This window comes from Coregonus lavaretus (assembly GCF_964263955.1).
Source record: "Coregonus lavaretus genome assembly, chromosome: 2".
Classification (NCBI taxonomy): Eukaryota; Metazoa; Chordata; class Actinopteri; order Salmoniformes; family Salmonidae; genus Coregonus; species Coregonus lavaretus.
The window spans coordinates 37,630,892-37,655,475 of record NC_139989.1 but is presented as its reverse complement, the minus strand read 5'-3'; the positions used below and the strand labels follow the sequence as shown (position 1 = coordinate 37,655,475).

The 24,584-nt window shown below is 44.7% G+C and overlaps 1 protein-coding gene across 2 annotated transcripts; it reads right to left on the bottom strand.

The window, feature by feature from the left end:
• Nucleotides 1–2,033: 2,033 nt before the first annotated feature.
• Nucleotides 2,034–22,529, bottom strand: LOC311103596 (importin subunit beta-1-like; the record flags this gene model as incomplete). Of its 2 annotated transcripts, XM_084145190.1 has the most annotated exons (22): nucleotides 22,233–22,529; nucleotides 21,150–21,208; nucleotides 17,171–17,353; nucleotides 16,581–16,781; nucleotides 16,178–16,330; nucleotides 15,815–15,883; nucleotides 15,614–15,703; nucleotides 15,190–15,300; nucleotides 14,687–14,788; nucleotides 13,203–13,427; nucleotides 10,451–10,642; nucleotides 9,823–9,953; nucleotides 8,703–8,850; nucleotides 8,377–8,448; nucleotides 7,804–7,948; nucleotides 6,836–6,918; nucleotides 6,417–6,524; nucleotides 5,956–6,099; nucleotides 5,419–5,524; nucleotides 4,795–4,909; nucleotides 4,051–4,212; nucleotides 2,034–3,676 (listed from the first exon to the last, which is right to left on the bottom strand). In XM_084145190.1, coding segments are annotated over exons 1-22 (2,640 nt in total). In that variant the 5' UTR covers nucleotides 22,273–22,529. The 2 variants fall into 2 exon arrangements, with proteins under 2 accessions (XP_084001316.1, XP_084001317.1); XM_084145191.1 differs by lacking the exon at nucleotides 2,034–3,676 and having other exon boundaries at nucleotides 4,047–4,212; nucleotides 15,824–15,883.
• Between the last annotated feature and the right edge of the window lie 2,055 nt (nucleotides 22,530–24,584).

The following is a 24,584-nucleotide window of genomic DNA, read 5'->3' as shown; positions in this document are numbered from 1 at the left end:
GACTCGCGGGGCGGCTGCGCAGAGGCAACATCAATAATCTGCTTCTTCTGGTAATAAAGGAGGCCCATACCCATATAAAAACTCCTCGCTTGGAGAGCGAAAAAAACGAAAATCCGCCACCTGCTGGATAATACAGATTTTGGGCAGATTTATGCCTCGAAATTAGGGATAAGTGGGCCCAAAATATGTATTCTCAAGCATGTGGCATGTTTGTTTTTTTGCTCACCAAGCGAGGGGTTTTTGTATGGAGGTTAATGAGTGTCGAATTTGGTCAACCAAAATTGTAATGGCTTATTTGCTACGTGAGGTTTATTTGTTCGAATATAAGTTTCCTAACGCTTAGGTTGTTACGAGCGTGCTGATATAAGTAGAACACGTGATATCCCGGCAACTTTGAGAAAAAAACACTTTATATCGAAGTTGTGCCTGTTGTTGACACGCGTATCTGCCACTCTCATTGGCTAGAATGGTCCCACCTGATTTAGCCTCCTCTGCCTTTTAATTGTTAGAAGGGCCACTTGAGTATCTGGTCAATATAATAGAAAATCTGTGTCTCTGTCCGTTGCTCTGCCCATGCCCTGAACGCTTCCTGAAGTAGAAAGGACCCCAAAAGCCCCTAGATTCTGCTTCGCTCACATATAAACCCCACCCTCCTCCTCGCTCTTCCACTTCCGTAAACGCTTGCCTGCTCTCTCCTTCTTTGAAAAAAAAAAAACACTATTTCAAGATTAAATGTTAACGTTGTTACTTTCATATAATTTTTACTGAGCGTGTTCTTTGTGACCGTGGCCCTGCAGCCTTTTAGGTGACCGTGTACAACGTCATCAGTTGCTGCTCTGCTCATCCCAGATGTCATCCCTCTCTTCGTTGTCAAGCATAAATTAACGACCCAGTTTCTTATTTCACTATAATGTGCTATTTAGATTAATTGTATCTCTTAGCAAATGTATCCTTCACAATGAGTCGAGTTTATCATTTCACCAGTTTATATGGAGTCACATTTCAGGCTAAAACAGTATTGCAAGTTTATGAAACAGCACCGTACCGTTTCAAAGTTTAAATTGAGTTGTGGGGAAATAAAACCAACACTTGCAGTTCAGTCAGCTAGGCACTAGAGGGAGGTGACTCGATATCTGATAATATATTGTATATGGTTGTTGAAAGTGTACTGTACTTCCATGTTTCTTTCCCGTTTTCCTCAGGATTGGAAATCAGGTAATATCATACATCTGTGGTTGGGTCAACTTCTAACATAAAACATAGCTGCAATTCCAAATTGTGCCCAGGTCCAAATTTACTTTGTCTATGGGTCCTGGTCAGAAGTAGTGCACATAGTGAATAAGGTGCCATTTGGGACACCGTAAATTTTGCATTATGGTCACTTGCAAACATGATCAACCTGTCATGTTAATTTCTGGAGGGACAAGAGTAATTATGGTTGGCTGACTCTTTTCCTTTTAAGCAAGATGGATCCTTCTTCTACACACACTCAATGCAAGGGTATAAGGTTCAGAAGGCACAAGTGACAGCCAGAAGAAAGTTGAATGGAAAGGTTACAGCATTAAGTACAATATAGATTTTTATTAGTTTACTAGGTTGGAAATTAAGAAAAAAAAGCAGGTTGTCTAATGTTCACAATTCTATATTCAAATTGCAATGCTTAATATCATTTCAACACATGACATGGTGTAAATAGCCAAGCCCATGAGGACAATGTTACACAATCCAAAGTGGTGTGAGATAATCAAAGCCACTGCAAAGAAGATCCCATCTCAAATCAAAATGGAAAACGCCTCATATCCAACGCTTATGCATTGGAGAACGTAAACAGTACAAAACAGTGAAGACAAGTTAAAATTGAACCCGATTGATTATGTCAATATAGAAAGATACATTTTTGGAAGTTTCTGGGCATCTCTCGACCAACCAAGTGTTGCCATGGAAACTAAAGTCATCACATTGCATTACAAACCTTTGCAAGAAACAAAAGGAAGATAAAAGAATACAGAGGAAAGTACCAGAACTGCTTGGGGAATGTTTGATATCATTTTATTGTTTCTTTTCATAGCAATGGAAAAATATAACCTTGTATAAACGTCTTCGATTCTCATTTTAACAGCTTGGTGAGTGACCCTTTTCCAACTAAGTGCTGAGAGAAACCAACAAATGGGAACCGAAACAAGCCCAATTCACTAGTTCGTCATGTAGTTCAATTATAGATTTATTTCTGAACTGCATGCAAGTGTGTGTTTGCTTGTTGTATTTTACCCTATGCCGAGTAGTCTAAATTTGGCACTCGTTTTCTACTGCTTGCTCATCTTAACATTAAGATGTCAAAGTATTACATGTCAAATTTAGTGCTTTTGGGAGTGTTCCCTTGATTGATCCTGATGCACTAATATGCACTAATCCTGATGCACCCAACGCTTAAATCCTCACCGATTCTTGTTAACAGGTCTGGCAAGAAAGGGTCTGTTTATCTAGAAGCCCACACTGAAGACGAAGAGAAACAAATGATGCCATTAAAATTAAAATAAAAAGGTGAACATTTGTCAGTGATTCTCTTGCAGGAAATAAAGGAAGAACACCTTCTTGCCAATTCACTTAAGTGCTGCCAATAAGTCATCTACCAAGCCCACACCGCCCTCTCCCAAACAGCATCAGAAATATATCTTACTGAATTTGCGTCAAGCTTTATTATTATTATTTGCAATAACCGGGGGAGTGGAGACTGTGAATCCCCTCCCTCACGGACACACTCCATCATCCAGGCTGGCCAGCTCTTCCCCTGCAGCGCTGTGGGGGCTCCGTGCAGGGGCAGGCTGGGGGATATCAGAGAGGCTAGAGGTAGGAGACGAGGGGGGTGGAGACCGCCCGCTCGTCCCCCTCGTTTCATCTTCCTTCAACTCCAGCAGTGATCCTTTGGGCGCATTTCCGTCACCCCAAACGTTTTCATTTTTCAGATTCCGGTTCAGTTCACATTTGCGTAAAATTGACTCTCCATTTTTGAAGTCCACAACCATATAGTGCTTGAAGGAACCAAAAGAAAGACTAGGGAAAAAGTAATAAGTCTTCCACAGATCGGTCAATGAGCAAAATAATAGAGTTCTTTCGTATCATGTTTTGTTTGTATTTTCCCTCAAAATAAACCACATTTTGGCAGTTATTTTTTCTCTACTCTGGTGATCCTGTTGTAGACTAATATTAGTTTTTTCAGAAGAGTTCTAGAACTAGCCGGCTACAGCGATCCAAGTCGTCGAGTCAGAATCAGTCCACAGGTGGCCGTGAAGAAGAAGAGGGTGGGGAGGCTAAGGAAGTGGTGGTGGGGAGGCTAAGGAAGTGGTGGTGGGGAGGCTAAGGAAGTGGTGGTGGGGAGGCTAAGGAAGTGGTGGTGGGGAGGCTAAGGAAGTGGTGGTGGGGAGGCTAAGGAAGTGGTGGTGGGGGTTCAGGGGTGGGGCGCTGCTGGTCTGCCGGCGACTGCTGGAATTGTACTCAGAAGGTGGTGTGATGTCGATCCTCGCTCACTCTCACTCTCGCTCTCACATTCTCAGACACTCATCTCAGCGCACGCTTCACTTCTGCTTTAACTCGGACACGACGCAAAAGACAGAAGAAATTCCAGTGGGGCGTTTTCATTGTTCATCGTTGTCTATTTTATCCCCAACCAGCATGAAATCTGTAGAGGAGAAATGAGGAAGAAAAGCTTATTAGCTGAAGGAGCCAAAGTCCTGTGTTCACGTGCTCAATGCATGCAGAGAGTGATCTCTCATTAGGCTGCTACAGTGAATTTATAGATCTCAGAATTGGTCACCAAATGACACGGTCTATACATGATCTGTCATGAAATCACTAATAGTTACAATTTCACTCCATCTCCATAATAAAATAAAATGGACAAGACTAGCATTTCCTGCATAAGTATCTCCCAACGCAACATTAACTTTCAAACAGTCTTTAAAAAAAAATGTGTTTATCCCTGGCTATTCCCTTGCGGTTGCGTGGTGCCCTAGAGGTGCTGTAGGGGTGACAGTCAGTAGGTCAGTAACTCACCAGGCCTGGCTCTTGAGCTTGCGCAGCTCCTTGGTGGCCCATGTGGCCAGCGTCTTGGTCTTGGTGGTCTTGGACCTCCGGCCCTCCGTCAGCAGGTCGTTGATGAGGGGCCGCAGCTCCACCAGCTTCATCACGTCCTTCCCAAAGGCCGTGCACAGGTCTCTGTGGAGAGGAAAGAGGGAGAGTTGGACCACATGCAGCACATTTTACATCACATGGGAGGGAAAGGGTTAACTAAGCATGTCACAGGAACAACACCATTTACATACTGTAAGGAGAAGCAGAGAAACCAGTTTAACATTGACCAAGTCGCTGGGAACACGACTCCGATCAAGAGGCTTGCTACCTAAAACAACTCCTTTTCAAGTATGAACAAAAAAATTGTATGCACTAACTGTAAGTCGCTCTGGATAAGTGTCTGCTAAATGAAAAAAAAAAAAAAAAATACGTTTCTTGTTGACCGTTTGTGCAGGTTTCAGATAAATGCTATTAAAACATCTGAGTTTTGAGTACAAGATCTCACAACCCAGACAGGTTTTCCTTATATACAAAAATAAAACAAATCAGAATTCATCATACTAAAGTGTTTCTCATGCCTTGAGATCGCCTGCCCTCCTCCATGCATCTTAGCCCCAAGCTGCCCCTAACATTTCTATGCTGTGTCATACCAAAAGCATCTTCAGTATTATTGTGATCCACAACGCAAGCATCACTACCACTTTCGGATAATCCAAGTTGCCTTACCCTATGAGTCCGGCGGCGTTGGCCACCACGCCGTCAGAGTGGTCCTCGTCTTCAGCGATGTGGTGGATGAAGGACAGGATGAACTCCACTCTGGGCTGCACCAGCATCACGTCAGCTACAGGTAGGACAGAGCGATACAATGAAGACAATGTTCAGCACACTCATGAGAATTAAGACAGAGGTGACAGAAATGTTCAATATTCACTCAAAGTTGCCATAATTCTGGCAAAGAAGTGATTAAGGATGCTTGTTAGGAAATGTGCCCCACTCCAAAGTGCGAAAATTGGCAAATGCCACAATGTGCAAGTGTGGGGTCCCGCAAAGTCCAGTGTAGATAACGGCAGCCCTGCTACCTCATGAACACTGGGTGAAATAGACCCTGCTTTACTCTGTGACGACCTAAAATCCCAACTGCCACAGCTCAAAGCAGCGAGAGGAACAGGCGTCAGTGGACGGAATCCTCAGTCTCTACTGTAAACACACTAGTGCAGGAAAATCCAACAATTGGCATCAAGACAATTAAAGACAATATCAATACCATAGTCAGCAATACACCAAAATACTAGATCCACAAAATCTGTAGATGAGTTATGATGCCGGGGGGATGGTAGCTAGGGGACTCACGGTGCACATTCTCCTGGTCTCCCTTCAGGCCCTGGATGATGCCAGTGTAGGCCTCCAGACAGCCCTCCCGCAGCTCGTTCAGATAGTCCACCATGTCATAGTCCGTCTGCCAGGGGGAAGGAACCAACACACAGCAGGTTAGCGGGACGGAGGACAGACAGCATCGAGGAGCGCAACGGTCATTAGAGGAATCCAAAGGGCTTCATAAGAGTAACTGGTCAATTCATATGTTAGCATTATCCATTGTTTCTATTGAGCACCGTATTACTAATATCACTAACAAACTCTGGAAGAGGCAAGCTTAACAAGGTTCCAACAAAAATGCTCAGGGAAGAAACTTGTGGGGTCCAGCAAAGTCCGGTGTAGATAACGGCAGCCATGCTACCTCATGAACACTGGGTGAAATAGACCCTGCTTTACTCTGTGACGACCTAAAATCCCAACTGCCACAGCTCAAAGCAGCGAGAGGAACAGGCGTCAGGGTCAAACAAAACAAAGGGATGCCAATGTGGTACAGTGTGTGTCCATATGTTCTACCTTGTCGACTTGTGCCTGCGACGCCTGCTGCAGCGTGTCCAAGACGATCTCCAGGTACTTCTTGAACTCTCCTCCGATGGCCAGGGCGATGTCTCCGAAAGCTGACAGGATCTGGGGCTTCACTGACCGGTGCACGTTCTCATTCTGCAGGGGGCAACACACGTGCCCTTAGTCAGTACTGGTGACAAATTGCATTAGTATCCACAAGAATTAACCTAACCCATATGAACAACGGCTTAGCTGGAATCATGACTCTTTTCTTTCTGATAAAATAATTTTTTTTGTATCTACGGTCAGCTTGACATGAAGGCATTTATATGCTTCTACAAAGTAACCGATCAATAAAACGGAGGCCGTAAATCTGCAATAAGACTCAAACGTATGGTCCTGCACATTCCAGTAATGATAATGGTAGCCTTGCCATTACCAACACAGATGGCAGAAATTAAAGTGACACTCACCCCCAGGTTCTCTAGCAGGAGCTGCATGATCTCATCGCAGTAAGGCAGGATGTTGGACATCAGGGCTCGACACAGGTCACACACCAGGCCCACCGCAGCCAGACACACCTGACAAGGGAGAGGGAGAGAGAGTGGTGTAGCTAGGTGAAATAATTAAGTGTTGACTCTTAGGCAAGCATTACTAGAAGTAACTTAGCTACTAAATCAGTGCATTTCAAGTGTGGGGTCCAGCAAAGTCCGGTGTAGATAACGGCAGCCCTGCTACCTCAAACACTGGGTGAAATAGACCCTGCTTTACTCTGTGACGACCTAAAATCCCAACTGCCACATCTCAGAGCAGCGAGAGGAACAGGCGTCAGTGAAAGGGAGGACAGTTTTTGTTTTTGACACTAAGAGATTCATATAATCCTAGAACCCACTTGATATTCTGCGTAATTCTTCAGTCCAATTCCCAGGAAAGGTTTAAAGGCATCCATGTATTTCTGAAAGTCAGCACCCAATACTAAGGAGGAAAGACAGAAGACATTACAGGACAACATTGAGTATGGATACATGCACACAATAATATGCTTATTGTAAATAAAACAGACTCATATAACAGTTCGATTTAAACGTTTACATGCTTTGCAAGAAGAACAATTTCCCTAATAATCCTGTTTACATGGACACATCTGAAATCAGTCTACCTGATAGCACTTTGATAAATGCAGAAAATCTTCAATCAAAATAAAACGTTCTACCATAATGACCATGTTCTTTTTGGGAAGCCTATTTGATTCCGACCCCGGAGATATAAAGTTTGTATGTGAAAACTACTTCTAAAGATTCATACTTTCAGTTTGTCCAAACTCACTTGCGCATAAGAGGGAGGCTTGCGTTGCTGGTGCTAGCACACACAGATCAAATACATCGCTGGAACACCGATTAAGCCATTTATATATCCTAATCAGTCGAAAGATAGCTCAGAAAACCAGGTGTTTTAATTGACTTATGTTTACTTTCATTGTGATGAGCTGAGTAAGGTGTTTACATGACTAATGCCATACTCGGCCTACTGCCATAATACTTCAATACTGAATTATTAGTGTGCATGTAAACATACTCAGTGAGGCGTGTGACACTGGACATGCAACACACCATTTACATACTGTAAGGAGAAGCGTGGAAATCAGTTTAACATTGACCAAGTGGCTGGAAACATGTCTCAGATAAATCCTATTAAACATCAGGGTTTTCAGGGTTTTGAGTACAAGATTTATCATCACAGACCAGATACGAGGTTTAACTGCTTAGATTCACATAAACATAATTCATCCTACTAAAATGGGTGGAGGGTGTTGGTAGAAAAACAGTGTGTGTGTGTCAGACTGTTTTAAAAATGGCTCACCTTCCACCAAGGTTGAGACGGCCATGAGTGCGTCCTCCTGTACACCCCCGGAGCCGGCGGTGTTCTGGAACATTCTGAGCAGAGAGGCCATCACCACGTCTGAGATCTGCAACGCGTCCTGGTGCTGCACCTTCCTCAGCACATTCTATAGAGAAGTGGGGAGGGAAAGGGTTTTAACCTAACATAGCACAGGCTAACGATCATCATTTAGCTACAGTGAGGAGACGTGGGAAAGAGGCTAGCATTGAGACAAACTCCAACCCACAACTTGTTTCCTTGTTGGGTGCCGGTCTACGGTATCTTTCCTCATAAAGCACTCTCCTTTACTAGTCTCATATTGATCATGTCTGTGCAGGTCTCAGATTCTTCCTATTAGTGTCATCAGGGTTTTCAGTACACGATTTCTCGTCACAGACCAGACAGGTACTAAAATGTATATATTTTTCTAAGGCTTTCAAATACTCAAGACAGCTAAATGTATTCATGGACCCCCTAGGTATTCTACTCCTACCTCTAGTTCGAGGAGGTTGAAATGGTTTCAGGGTCAAACTGAATGAAGCCAGCTCGTCTCACCTGCAGGGTGGCACACAGTAGAGACTGGAGGTCATTGAACTGAATTCTGTCCGACGTGCTCTGGATGTGGGACTGAGAGGAGAGAGAACACATGAAATCAACATTAGATTCTTCAAAACAGAAAAGACTCCAAGCAAAATGTCTAATAGTTTAAAGTAGGCCTCAGATAAATCCTTAAGTAAACATCAGAGCTTTTCAGAGTAGTGAGTACATGATTTCTCATCACAGACCAAAAAGGTTTTCCCCTTTTTTTGGGACCACATGATCCCCCCCCCCCCCAATCCATCCCTCTCTCCCACCCCTCCTCTCTATCTGTTGGGACCCACCTCCATCTGCAGGACCTGCTGCAGGCGCTCCATGATGACCAGGGTGGTCTTCTGCACGGCTGGGTAGCAGTCCTTGGCGCTATTCTTCACAATCTCCATCAGGGCCTCGTAGGCCGCGCTACGCAGGTTGTTCTGGTGACCGTCCGGCCTGTTGGACACAGAGGGAGAACATTGATTTAATTCACTTAATCATCATTACTACGCATCAGGAAAACATTTATTATTAGCATTTTATATTATATAGAAATGCGTACAATTCTTGGCAAAAATTTGGTGCATTCAAACACATAAACCAGATCTAGGACGACGAGACTGGACAAGACAGACTCAGAGCCTCCAAAAGGGTATGTACAGCTAAGGGCTTCAAAGGATTTCCTGAGGAAGTAGATTTTAACACCATTCTACATCTCCAAATGTTGTCATTGAAGGTCTCAGATATTGTGGTAGGTGTTATCCATCACACGTTCAGCGTGGTGCATGATTTCTCATCACAGACCAGAGAGTTAGTCTCTAGCTAACTTTCAAGAACTCCTCCAGACAAATGTCTAGTTTGTTTGACTAGCCAAGTTGAGAGTTTTTTTTTTAAACCTCTACAGTCCTGGACAACAGAAGGTGCCGTGCCGTTCCGTCCCCCTGTCCTGCATACCTGTCTGTGGTTGTGTTTCTAGGAGTTTCTGGACAGTCCTGCCTACCAGTCTGTGGTTTCTAGGAGTTTCTGGACAGTCCTGCCTACCCGTCTGTGGTTTCTATGAGTTTCTGGAAAGTCCTGCCTACCCGTCTGTGGTTTCTAGGAGTTTCTGGAAAGTCCTGCCTACCCGTCTGTGGTTTCTAGGAGTTTCTGGACAGTCCTGCCTACCCGTCTGTGGTTTCTAGGAGTTTCTGGACAGTCCTGCCTACCCGTCTGTGGTTTCTAGGAGTTTCTGGAAAGTCCTGCCTACCCGTCTGTGGTTTCTAGGAGTTTCTGGAAAGTCCTGCCTACCCGTCTGTGGTTTCTAGGAGTTTCTGGAAAGTCCTGCCTACCCGTCTGTGGTTTCTAGGAGTTTCTGGACAGTCCTGCCTACCCGTCTGTGGTTTCTAGGAGTTTCTGCAAAGTCTGTGGTTTCTGGACAGTCCTGCCTACCTGTCTGTGGTTTCTAGGAGTTTCTGGACAATGAGCTCGAAGGAAGAGGAGAGGCAGTACGTGGCAGGCTCCTCCTGGTCCTCCGCTGCATCTGTGGCTTCGTACGCCGCTTCTGCCAGGCTGGAGAAGGCCTGAGGGGAGGGAGGGAATGTTATGAGGGCATTCATATGGAAACACTGAATGATCGAGTCATCATTTGTGGTCCTTAAAAAAAATATATATATTATTTAGCTGGTCTCAGATATTGTGGTAGGGGTTATCCATCACATGTTCAGCGTGGTGCATGATTTCTCATCACAGACCAGACAGGTATTTCTCTCAACTACAGATACTTTGATACAACCTATTCCACTCGAGTGCGGTGGACTGAGATCTAAGGCATCTATTGTTGTAATTGAGCGAGTGTCTTTGTACTGTGCAGTCTATCGCTGATGCTTGTGGTAATAAAACAATGATCTCTGTGGGATTAATTAAGTACTACATGTGTGGTGGAGGCCCACAATGGAAATAAACTGTGAAACTTTTGGAGTTATCCTCGATGATTTTAAATGCATTGTACCCACGTGTTGTTGAATTGGGTTTTAAAATGGACAAACAAATAAAAAAGCGGCTCTAGCTTCTGTCTCACCCAGCAGACGTTGGATGCGACGCGTGGCTCGGCCCCCAGGCCCTCGATGAGGCACTGCAGCAGAGGGGCCAGGTACACTTCGTTGATGGCCGCCTCCGGCAGCAGCTCACAGATCCTGCCCACCGTCCAAGCTGTGGTGTCCCTCACCACCACACTGGGGTCCTTCATCAACTCAATCAGCGTGGGCATCGCCTGGGAGGGGAGAAACAAGAGCAGACTGGTCACTAACCACAGTAGTGTCAATTAGCAGAGGAGGGGGAGCGGAGATACATGAAGTCTTCCCATTTAAGAGCTTTGAGATTCTATGAAAAGCGCTATAGACATGTAATTCATTAATTATTAAGTACTGTCAACCAGCATTCAAGAGGAGAAAGACGGGTACTGTTAATATAACAGCAGTATTCAGGTGTAGCGAGAGGGGCATGGGCTGGAAGGAGAGGGAGGGCAGTGGACAAGATTTTACAACGGTAGTATATGTCAAAGACAACAGAAACAGGGAAAGGGCCACCAGGGATTGCCACAGAGCCTCTACAGAGTAGGGCTTGGCATTTACAGGGACCTCACGATACGACGATACTTAGGTACATTTACATTTTAGTCATTTAGCAGACGCTCTTATCCAGAGCGACTTATAGTTAGTGCATGCATACATACTGGCCCCCCCGTGGGAATCAAACCCACAACCCTGGCATTGCAAGCGCCATGCTCTACCAACTGAGCTACACAGGGCTACAATAGGTGCCAGTACGTTATGTATTACGATTCTCACGGTTTCATATGTATTGCGATTCGATAGTGGGATTTTATTGCGATTCGATGTTCCAAACATATGTCTGCTGCAGAGGGGACAAGAGAGAGTCATGAGAAAATGAGTTTTGATCAGTCATGGAAATAAAAAGTGCTGACAACAAATTGACTCCCTATTTAAAAAGATGAACAAACTATGAAGGACAGATATTGGAGTTTTGGTGCAGGTACAGCCAACTAGCGCAAAAATAATACCCCCCCCCCCATCACTATCACAGAGTGTGTCTAAATGCAGCCTTACTGAACTTGTCTGTGCAGGTCTCAGATAAATCCTATTAAACATCAGGGTTCAGGGTCTTGAGTACAAGATTTTTCATCACAGACCAGATACAAGGTTTTAATGGCATTTTTTTGCCTTATTAGATTCACATATTTCCGTTTTACAATGGAAAGCAGAAACAAGATTATTTTATTGGACAACGTCAGGCAGGCCCTCCCTGTTTCAGCCAGTTTTCTTGAATTTGGTGCCTAGTGAATGACAAGTTTTAGCTCTGTGATTATATATATATATATATACATACACACACACACCATTTAGCAGATGCTTTTATCCAAAGCGACTTACAGTCATGCGTGCATACATTTATTGTGTATGGGTGGTCCCGGGGATCAAACCCACTACCTTGGCGTTACAAGCGCCGTGCTCTACCAGCTGAGCTACAGAGGACCACTATGGACACTTGCACAAGCTCATCACCGGCACACTCCAAGACAAGCACCAACTTCAGTTATCAGTTCAACAAGGCTTGGGGTCAAGGATTGGGGCATAGTCGGTGTCCCAAATGGCACCCTATTCCCTACATAGTGCATTACTTATGTGCCCTGGTAAAAAAAGTCATGCACTAAATAGGGAGTCATTTGAGACGCAACCATTCACACACAGTCATGAAAGAACATGGTGGTTCAGCTGATACCGCCCTCCTCACTGCCTCTCCAGTCCAGCCTGCTTGTGAATGAACATGTCTGTAAACACCAGATTACCCTGGCAACAACTTAGGGTACATGGTGGTTCATCTAACGATGAATTGAAATGTATGCGTAAAAACGTACGCACACATGACTAAGTCGCTTTGGATAAAAGCATCTGCTAAATGGCATACTATTATTATTATTATTTAATGCCCAACTTGCAGATAGTTTCATTATTAACCATAAGGGAGTTTTAGAGCACACAAAAGACAATGCGTTATCTGATGGGCATGCAACACAAGGAAACGGAGAAACGCTTACGGCCTAGACAAAGACCTTTACAACAGATCCATTTCTACGTGGCCACAAGCAATTCTCTTCCCTGCACACCACGTTAGTCTATGCTGCTGTGAAACTCCACCGAAACTTCCCCTTGGGAAAAACAGTAGTATCAGTAAGTAGGTATCATTCTACAGCAGTAGCAGGTGTAGTTACCTGAATGACAAGGGGTTTGAGCTGGTTGGGCTATGCCTTATTGATGTGCACTTCACGAACGAGTCGTTCTTTTTGAACAACTTTTTACTGACTCGTTTTTCTGAGTGACTGGTTCATTTGTCTGGCCGTAATGAGTCCTACCTACAGCAGGTTTAATACACGCTCCTCCGACCACCAACTGTCTGTCATATGCGCGCAGGGAAATAGATTATGAGCATAGAGAAGAAAAATGTATGTTTATAACTGATAATTGATCGAATTCAAGTCAGTAAAAAGAGCCAAACTTCACATCACTACTCTGCTTAAGATACCAAGATAATTTTTCTAACAGATAGTCAAGTCTCCTCTTTTATCCGATATGTTAGCTTATAGCAGGCCGCTGGTTGAGATCATCATATTGTGTTCCGTTTATTTTTTAGTCATTTAGCAGAGGCTCTTATCCAGAGCGACTAACAGTTGAGTGCATACAATTTTCATACTTTCTGGTATGTCTTCATGTCCGCCATGCCTACTATATTCTACATGTGGTGTAGTTCGTTACCTGGATGACGAGGGGTTTGAGCTGGTTGAGCTCGGGGCCCTCCAGGATGGAGCCGAAGGCCATGACTGAGGCGTCGCGGTAGCGCCAGTCGGGGTGCTTAATGTGCTCCTTGATGAAGGGCAGCACGTGAGGCACCACGTCGTCCTCGCAACACGTGGCCAGCAGCATCAGGCACACGCCCGCCGCCTTGCACGGGTTCCAGTCGTCGTCGTCGTCATTCTCGTCCTGAGGAGGAAGAGAGAGGAGACGTATTCACATAAAATGTTAAGACATTGAGAACGTAGGGAGAAACCAATGTCACATGACAGAGGAACAGAGGGGGTGGAGGGAAGGAGAAGTGTGATACTGGACTTGCACAGAGGACAAGTGAGAGGTAAGAAATGCATTTACATAAAAAGGTATGTCGGGAGAGATGACCTGATTGTACACAGAGGGGAAGGAGACCATACATTTACATGAACCTATAGCATATCAACAAGGACATTGTGTACAAAAGGACAAACACAAAATAACCGATACCAACACAAAGGACAGACAAATGGGACACACAAATTCAGCTAGACACGTATTGTGTCTCATTAAAGCCCCTAATAGATAGACTGGGATGGTAGGTACAGATACCCTCACACCTCCCTGCTAGACTTCACTTCGTACACTTGTACTAATTATAGAATGTGTGGTAGCAGTGCACACCGTCTTCCTGGGGAACTATCAACTATTTTTGTATCTGTGGTATTAGACACAAAATGGTGGTGTCTGGATGGGTGAGGAGCCAACCCGCCCCCCCCCCCCTTATCCTGACTTGTTACATGTCTGTGCAGGTCTTATATTGTGGTAGGGGTCATCCATCACATGTTCAGGCGTGGTGCATGATTTCTCATTACAGACCAAACAGGTTTTCCTATGAGGCAGAATCTTAATTTTATATAAAGATTGAGGACTGTGGTATTGTACAGAGATTTTAATACCAGTAATTTATTCACCCATATCCTTATTAATAGGTTTCTGTCTCGGATCATTCTAGGTTATAGAGGTATTATGACGGATGTTTTAGTGTCTCCGGCTGACATTATATCATGGAGAGTCACCACCGCTGCCCTGTTCTCCAAGGACTAACTGGCTGGTGTTGCCTTCCCTTCCCTTCCACTGGCTGGCTTACTCTGTCCGGTTAAGGTTTCAACACTCTGTGGCTGGCATTTTTCACATACTTCACATTAATCCAAACCTGTTTGGTCAATTTCTCCCTCTGCCAACTTCATTAACATGGTTTCACTTAGAATTGTGTGTCGGCTGTGTTAGCTAGGCTGGGCTGTGAACGGCAAGGAATCTTGCCTTGTGTTAAACACAAAAAAACTATACACTGAAATAGTGTGTGTACAGAGGCTTCATTTGAATTGTGTGGGTGTATCAAAGCTGTGGCCTAATGTGTAATCAAGAGGATATTGAGGTGTAAAATGTCTGCCGCGGGCTCTTCTCCTGCGTACCTGCTTGGTGAGTGTCTGGGTGAGGATGGGCACCAGGTATTGCAAGGCTCCTTTGGCGTAAAACTTGCTGGTGTGCTCTGGGGGCCGGCCCTGCTCCGATGCCTGGGGGGAGAGAGATGTACCAAACTTAGAGGAATATTTGCCTTTTTGCTGCTGTGCAACTTCATTGTATGCAGTGTGCTTTTAAAATAAGGTAAGGGTGTCAGCTTAACGGCTGCATAATGGAGTGTTTACAAAATAACACAAGGTACGTGCAGGTCTCAGAGATTGTGGTAGGGGTTATCCATCAGACGTTCAGCGTGGTGCATGATTTCTCATCACAGACCAAACAGGTGAGCTATATCATCACTCAGCAACATGGATCACTGAGTCCCTTTCTGGTGTTATAATATATAAAACGTGTAAATTTACATTTGTGGGCTGGAGTGTTGCCTTGTGTTTAGTTTATAGAGTTGAAACACATTTGAAAGTGTGTGTGGGGGGGGGGGGGGGGGGGGGCTCACCTCAGTCGCTTCGATGGCCAAATCCATCTCCTCGTCACACACGTTCGACCAGAACTCGATTCCTTGTAAGGCAACTTCATCAATGTCACTTTTCATGGCTTCTATTGTGATCTGTTTGGGGTAGGGGAGGGAGAGGACAGAGACCAAAGGGAGGGGGTCAGGACGTTCATTTTAAAAGGAGTGTCCTTGATATGGACCACTGGCGTTCGTGTCCGTGCAGGTCTCAGATATTGTGGTAGGAGTTATACATCAGGCTTTTCAGCGTGGTGCATGATTTCTCATCACAGACCAGACAAGTGGTCAACAAGCAACCCTACAATATCAGTAACTGATAAGGTCCATCAAGAAGCACATCTAAAAACCTGTCAGAATAATGCCTTTCAGCACCTAACTTGAGGACCACAGTTAGAGGGGGGGTGCTTACCGCAAACAGTGCTGGGCCCATGTACGTTTCCATGTACTGATAATACAAAGACATTATCTTCACCAAGTTCTGTAAGGCAGCCACTCGTACCTGTGGGAGACAGACATTGCATTTCACCAACATTGGTTAAGAATATGATTATTGGCTGAAAGCATGGAATAAATGTGCCAAAAAAGGTTTAAATAGAAAAGAGAAACTCACGATACTCACTCTGGTGTCTGGGCACTGTGTGGCCTCGCAGACGACCTGCATTATAAAGTGTCTCTCCGTCTGAAAAACACAAACCGATTCACTGTTACGACGGGCCCATAGACAACGCATTCAAAACCCAGCCTTTTGGGTAAGCATTTGTGAAGGTCTCAGATATTGTGGTAGGGGTTATCCATCACATGTTCAGCGTGGTGCATGATTTCTCATCACAGACCAGACAGTTAAGTCTATAAACAGGCTCAGATTTGTCCATTTCATCATTCAATTTTTGGGGTCACAGCATGCGACAAAGGAGGAACTTACACACTAATATAGTGGGACCGAGGCAGGGCGGGGCAGGAGACACAAACACACCTCTTTGTCAAAGTTGGCTTTGGTGAACTCCAGTGAGTTGAGCAGCGCGTTGGTGGCGGCCAGCTTGACGTTGTTGCTGGGCTCTTCCTTCCTCATGCCCTGGATGATGGCCGTCAGGATCTGGTTGGCGTTGTCCTGCAGCTGCTCAGGGTCCTACAGTACAGGGGAGGAGAGAAGACAGTTGTTCATGGAAGTTACGTCTGCTCTGCAGTGAAACATGCATTGGAAAACAAAGACAGCAATTAAGTCTAACCTCGATTTTGGAATCTTGTCTTGGTGCAATTGTAATCAAGGAAACAATGTCTCAAGTTTCATATTACAGCAGTTTGATGTTGTGTGGGGCGGGTTGAGGTTAGAACCACTGTTTCTCATGTGCGCAAGTGTGTGCGTCGGGGGCACTCACGATATCCTGGCAGATGTATCCGATGGCCTCCAGGGTGGATTCCTTCATGTGCTCGGTGCTGCTGGGGTCCGTCACGTTAGCCACCAGCTGGGGAATGAGCTCGGGCCACTGGGTGACGGGGATCTCTGCGCAGGCGATGCCAGCCACGCACTGGGAGGCCGAGCTGGGCCGGTACGTCTCCGTGCCCAGGGTCTGCAGAACCTGGAAGGGAGTGAAAGAGGGGGGGTCAGAGGTGAATCAACTGGTGCATTTGGCTGGGTGAGACCGAATGAGATGGACATTCGTTCTTATAGGAGCCAAGGGCTTAAGTCAAATAAGTCATTTGGCTGGGTAGGTTTCTTGACGGGGGAGGGAGGGTCGAGGTGTAATCAACTTCAGCACCTGGATCCTCTTTTCCCCCAGGGGATATTTGAATGAAATGATTGTCACTGTGTAACCCACACTATCACTTAACAAAACCGTAATAGAGGCTTTAATATACTTCAACCCAAGGTGGAGGTGGGGAGCCGGGAGACCAGATAAAAGCCTACTAAAAGGTAGAAAGTATAAATCCATCTGCACTAAGAGGTGGAAGAGGAGTTTCTCCTTACAAAGTTCTTGATCTCCCGCCGGGCGTTGGCATCGATGGCCAGCCATCTCTGCTGGTAGCGCGTCTTCACGTCCGGGTCCTTGGAGGTGAGCGAGTTCTTCACCTGCAGCCCTGCGGCCACGCGAGCCACCTGGGTGTTGCCAGGGTTGGCGAGCACCTTTGAGAGCTCCACCAGGAACGCGGGCTGGAGAAAGACAGGGAGAGTGGGTGGGGGGAGTTTTTAAAATGTTTTTTTTTTTTTAACAATCGGACCATAGGATGGTAGTGGTTTAGTAAAACACAGATAAGACAAAATATTCATCACCACAGTCTTTCAGTCCCCAGCATGAGTTACATTTCACTGCAGTCATTCTGAACAGTGTTCAACAGTTACATTCAGCAACTGAAGAATGTAGGAGGCTAGTAATCAATCAACAGACATGACAGAGCAGGTTCGTATGCAATAGCAAAACAATTTAAGACACTAAATTCCATTTATACTGCAGTCAGTGAGTGGCAGCAGTGGGCTCCACAAATCTCTTTTGATCCATATGTGGTTGTTTTAAATCAGATCTGTAATGTGTTTGTGTAACCAAAACAACAAACTGCTAAAATAACTTGTTTAGGTCTAGGTTTTACATATACAGTGCCTTATTCAGACTTATCCCACATTGTTATTTTATTTATTTAACTAGGCAAGTCAGCTAAGAACAAATTCTTATTTACAATGACAGCCTACCCAGGACGATGCTGGGCCAATTGTGCGCCGCCCTATGTGCCTCCCAATCACAGCCTGGAATCGAACCAGGGTCTGTAGCGACCGCTGCGCCACTCGGGAGCCCAAGTTACATTATAGCCTTATTCTAAAATGAATTCAATAAAAAAAAATCCTCAGCAATCTACACACAATACCCCATAATGACAAAGCAAAAACGGGTTTAGAAATTTTTGCAAATTAAAAATAAATAACAGAAATACCTTATTTACATAAGTATTCAGACCCATTGCTATGAGACTCGAAATTGAGCTTGGGTGCATCCTGTTTCCATTGATCATCCTTGAGATGTTTCTACAACTTCATTGGTCCACCTGTGGTAAATTCAATTGATTGGACATGATTTGGAAAGGCACACACCTGTCTATATAAGGTCCCACAGTTGACAGTGCATGTCAGAGCAAAAACCAAGCCATGAGGTTGAAGGAATTGTCCGTAGAGCTCCGAGACAACATTGTGTTGAGGCACAGATCTGGGGAAGAGTACCTAAATATGTCTGCAGCATTGAAGGTCCCCAAGAACACAGTGGCCTCCATCATTCTTAAATGGAAGAAGTTTGGAACCACCAAGACACTTCCTAGAGCTGGCCGCCAGGCCACACTGAGCAATCGGGGGAGAAGGGCCTTGGTCAGGGAGGTCACCAAGAACCCGATGATCACTCTGACATAGCTCCTCTGTGGAGATGGGAGAACCTTCCAGAAGGACAACCATATCTGCAGCACTCCACCAATCAGGCTAGACGGAAGCCACATGACAGCGGCAGGGACTGGGAGACTAGTCAGGATCGAGGGAAAGATGAATGGAGCAAAGTATAGAGATCCTTGACGAAAACCTGCTCCAGAACGCTCAGGACTTCAGACTGGGGCGAAGGTTCACCTTCCAACAGGACAACGATCCTAAGCACACAGCCAAGACAACGTAGGAGTGGCTTCAGGACAAGTCTCTGAATGTCCTTGAGTGGCCCAGTCAGAGCCCGGACTTGAGCCCAATTGAACATCTCTGGAGAGACCTGAAAATAGCTGTGCAGTGACGCTCCCCATCCAACCTGACAGAGCTTGCGAGGATCTGCAGAGAAGAATGGGAGAAACTCCCCAAATACAAGTAGGCCAAGCTTGTAGTTCCCTGTAGCTCAGTTGGTAGAGCATGGTGCTTGCAACGCCAGGGTTGTGGGTCCGTTTCCCACGGGGGGCCAGTATGAAAATTTATGCACTCACTAACTGTAAGTCGCTCTGGATAAGAGCGTCTGCTAAATGACTAAAATGTAAAAATTGTAGCGTCATACCCAAGAAGTCAATGCAGTAATCGCTGCCAAAGGTGCTTCAACAAAGTACTGAGTAAAAGGTCTGAATAGTTATGTAAATATGATATTTCCGGGGGTTTTATTTTATAAATTTTCAAAAAATTCAAAAATCCTTTCACTATGGGGTATTGTGTGTAGATTGATGAGGGAAAAACAATTTAATCAATTTTACATTAAAGCTGTAACGTAACAATGTGAGAAGTCAAGGGGTCTGAATACTCTTCAAAAGGCACTGTATACTCTGCTTTGTGACCAATTTTAGCTATAAGAGCTCATCTGTGGATACATTTACATTAGTCATTTTTCATACAGGCCCCCCATGGGAATCAAACCCACAACCCTGACGTTGCAAGCGCCATGCTCTACCAACTGAGCTACAGGATACCACCTGTGACCCCTATTCCAGGTCTTCCCATTAGTGGGGCCTATGAGGCATCAAGTGTCTAGCTTGATGTCACAATCTAGGCTTTCTGGAGATTAAAAAAGTATATCCAAATACTTAGATGAGAGGAAATCTCTATGTCCCTTTAGCTGATGGGTTAAAATACAGATTGGGTTTAATCATAATTCGATCGACAATGATAATGAAGGACAGTGGAGGGCAGCACAAAAGGACATTTAGCAACACTTGTATCATGACTCCTGTAATAGTTTTTGATCTGACTAGCTAATTATGTGACTAACATTCACAGAGCAGCATAGCCCAGCAAACAGAGCCATAGATATTTGGTACCTTTGTGAGGTGCCTAGCGGTTAAGAGTGTTGGGCCAGTAACCGAAAGGTCGCTGGTTTGAATCCCAGAGCCGACTAGGTAAAAAATATATATATGGCAGTGTGCCCTTGAGCAAGGCACGTAACCCTAACTGCTCCTGTAAGTCGCTCTGGATAAGAGCGTCTGCTAAATGACTCAAATGTAAAAAAATAAAACAAATAATTTGACTTGAAAAAAGCTACATATGGATGTGTGGCCAAAGAAGTGGGAGATTACATAATACATGTGTAGCTTTTGACTACCCTGCAGAATATACAACACATCTAATTTGTATGTAACACATGGACAATATAGTGCAAGCAGGAGAAAGGGTAAGTGTCAGATGTAAGTAGCATGCCACTTTCGGTTCAAATGAGTCTTGCACACCTTGCATAAGCTAGCTTTTTCTGGGGGGGATCTGCCACTGCCCAAAATAGTAAACACAATATCATAGCATAAATGTTTTCTCAAATGGCATACACACAAGCGGACCCATATTTCAAAGCTAAATAGCTATGTAAAAATATAGCTCAATGACAGATGCCTTGATCACGCCTTACTTCCTCTTCTATAGCCAGCAAGCTACACCCTCTTTCCCTTTCTACTCCAAAAATGCAATGGCCATCTGTCAGGGAGGGGGGACAAGTGCTCTTGCTCCTACTAAAAGTAGATAACTGGAGCTTTCTGGTGAACTATTAGGTACATCATGAATATCATACTGAATCAAATGCAGCTATAGGATTACAACATGTTAGCCACATGTGTCCATTTCAAAACAGGGTAATCCGCCCTGCTGGTGATATCACTATCAGTGAACTCGTTTTTCTATGGCTGGGTTATATTGCTCAAGTGATATTAATCTGAATGCATTTTTTTATCACAAACGAGAATTTGTCGAAAATTGAGTATGTCAAGTGATCATGTCGAGGCACTGGATGGCGACATGGGTATAGCTGGTGTGCTAGCTAGCTAACGTGGGTTAATGCTAGGTCTCCATTCATTCGCGAAAGCTGAGGCGTGTGACGCTGCTGCTATAATGTCGAGATGGAGGAAGGAAGGGCCCAGTTGAAAACGCCGGCAATTCATTGAGTTCATGCCCTGTGTTTCTGGCGCCAGACCTGAATGTGACCGGAATAAATTATCCGTTTGACTGATAAATGTGTAGCTATACAAACCAAATTTTCAATTGCCGCCTGCTCCAGAAACTTCTGTGCCGCCTCCAGTTCATTTCGATCTGAGGGGGCGAGAGGGAAAATGTTAGCGTTATAGTATGTGAATAGCTAGTGCACTTGTTAGTTAGCTACAACATGAAGCAGCAAAGTTCTGTTAGCATGCATCTACAATTCCTACTTTGCCTAGCTAGCTAGAACGATTGCCTAGGTAGGCTACCACGATTACCTAGCTAACGTTAGCCACTTGGTACAGTTCGCAACAGTGATCACATTCACTGCTACGGCGATTATCTACTTGGGAAATTGTGGGTGTACATATCCCGATGAGAGATTAGTTCGTTAACTAGCTAAATTAAATAGCCAATGTATCAAGCGTTACAGTAGCTAACTAACTAGTTAGCTAGATGACACATATACAACACGCTGGCTACCGGGGATGCTATGCTCACTAGCGACTAGCTGCTAACGAAACTCTTTAGCTAACGTTAGTTAGCTGTCCAAGTTACATCACCACGTTCATTGTACAAGTGTTTACTTCACTAACTAGCGTATACGAGCTAATGTTTACACGATCGAGTCCAGGCTTATTATATATATTTTTTCCACATCGGCACATCATGCACATGCTAACTTCAGTACCTAACTAGTAATCTTTAAACTTAGCGGGCGAGCAAGGCAGGGCCGACTTAGTTGCACATGAATGGCTAGCTAGCAAAGTTAATTGATAGGTAACTAAACGTATCAAACCAGTAAAAACATAACATCAAAATGACAAACTATGTGGGCGACAACTTTTTCAACGGATAATTTATTTTGAAAACTGGCAGCACTGTTAATGCCGCCCAGACTGAACTATTAGATAACGTGCTAAAAGTTAGCATGTTTGCGAGCTCACCACAGAAGCCGCATCCGCGGAGTGAGTAGGCCGTAACATTAGCAGCCTAGCTAGCAAGGCATTTCCCTCCTCCCTTTTTCAGATTTAACTTTCACCCGTTATCGCTATCAAATACATTTATGTCAAGTTACTGGACCTAACCTCTTCACATAGCAAATGTTAAAGACAAGTATTTGGAGCTCTATAATCACCTGGAGAGACAGTTTTTTCAAGGATTGTTATCAGCTCCATTCTGTCCCAACCACTCTTCACAGAAGTAGTCGCTAGCTAGTTGGATTGCCGCGCACAACTCAACCCGGATTATATTTCTTCAGTGTTCAGCCAATGTAACAGGACCGTGGATAAATCAATGTAAGCCGGTGAGAAAAAACATACACGCCCGGTATCCCCCAGCCGATGAGTTTACTCTGGATATGCGCTATTTCCAAACGCGGAACCTCAAAAAAAATGTTTTAGCAGCAATGCTGCTTGTTCATCCTGTGTTGTCGGGAGGGAAAGGGCCGCGCTTGACTCCCGCGGAAGGATATCACGCCCCGCTGCTATGGCAAAAAAAAACTCCTCCCTATCTCCCGCGCGAGCGCGTTTTCATGTGCGCGTACCTTGTCTGGACTTCTTCTTCTTCTTCTTCTTCTTCTTCTTCTTCTTCTTCTTCTTCTTCTTCTTCAATGAGGTTTAGCGGCGGTTGGCATCCAATATGTTGCATTACCGCCACCTACTAGACTGGAGATCAACTCCCTTATCTTTCCTTGAAAAATAAAATAAACCAAAGCAATGAAATACCCTACCATCTAACACTACAACTAATGATTAACCCCACCCTTCTCCACTTTTTAAATACACTCACTCCTACCTCAACCTGAATTGATGGGACATCACCACTTAACACTCCCTGTAACACTTTACATTTACCTCATTTAGCAGACGCTCTTACCCAGAGTGACTTACAGTTAGTTAGTGCATTTGTTTTTCTTCATACAGGCCCCCAGAGGAAATCGAACCCACAATCCTGGCGTTGCAAGCACCATGCTCTACCAACTGAGCTACACGGGACCTCTTCTGCTGTCAAGTCTCGCACACCCAAATATCTCTCTGCAGCTGCCACCACCTCAATTATCTTCGATTTGCGTTCCATCCCTGCAGTACAATTAATAACCATTGCTATAAACGCTAAAAATCCAATCTTGCTGAACCATATATCACTTTTTGGTTTATCCCTCTGTACTGGTACATCTCTACTACTCACACCATTTCTCTCAGGATCCCTCCCCCTTGACCCATCTTCCTCTACTTTCTTCACTGCCTCCGCATATGACAACTTCTTCTCTACTCTTACCCTGGAAACCTCAACCTGGTTCTCTCGCACTGGACATGTCTGATCCCCAGCCCCATGGCCACCCCTACAATTAGCACACACCACCACTTTCCCCACTGCTTCACACTCCTTAGTCTCATGCCCTTCTGCACACTTCTCACACCTTGGAATCTCCCTCCTACATACTGCTGCCACATGCCCATAAGTTTGACACCTGTAACATCTTAAGGTATTCGGCACATATGCTCGCACTGGAACCTTGTCTGGACCTTAAATGTATTAATTTTTAACCAAAACTTGATGCTTGTTCACACAGGTAAAGTATTAGCCAACTGTTGTATAATTGTAGTCTACGTTTTACATTTTTAGTCATTTAGCAGACGCTCTTATCCAGAGCGACTTACAGTTAGTGAGTGCATACATTATTTTATTTTTTAAATATTTTTTTTCCATACTGGCCCCCCGTGGGAATCGAACCCACAACCCTGGCGTTGCAAACGCCATGCTCTACCAACTGAGCTACATCCCTGCCGGCCATTCCCTCCCCTACCCTGGACGACGCTGGGCCAATTGTGCACCGCCCCATGGGTCTCCCGGTCGCGGCCGGCTACGACAGAGCCTGGATTCGAACCAGGATCTCTAGTGGCACAGCTAGCACTGCGATGCAGTGCCTTAAACCACTGCGCCACTCGGTGCTTGTACGTTGTTGTAACTTTGATGTCCTGCACTTCTAAAATAATCAACCATAAAATTATCAGACTCTCAGTCAATTCTAAACCAAAGGTGGAGTGGACAAAATGGCTAGCTAGCCTAATGTAATGACATTTGACCATCATCTAAATTGGTACGACTCATGTACGTAAATAATCCCCCTATACTTGTACTGTTTACTCCCTACATTTTACATTTACGTCATTTAGCAGACGCTCTTATCCAGAGCGACGTACAAATTGGTGCATTCAACTTATGATAGCCAGTGGGACAACCACTTTTTTTTTAATGGGGGGGTGGGGGAGGGGGGGTAGAAGGATTACTTTTATACTATTCCAGGTATTCCTTAAAGAGGTAGGGTTTCAAGTGTCTCCGGAAGGTGGTCAGTGACTCCACTGTCCTGGCGTCGTGGGGGAGCTTGTTCCACCATTAGGGTGCCAGAGCTATATCTTTTAATTCCCAATGAATGTGATGAAATAAGCCATGGAAAAGTGCAACCAGGGCACCTAACTTGGAGGTC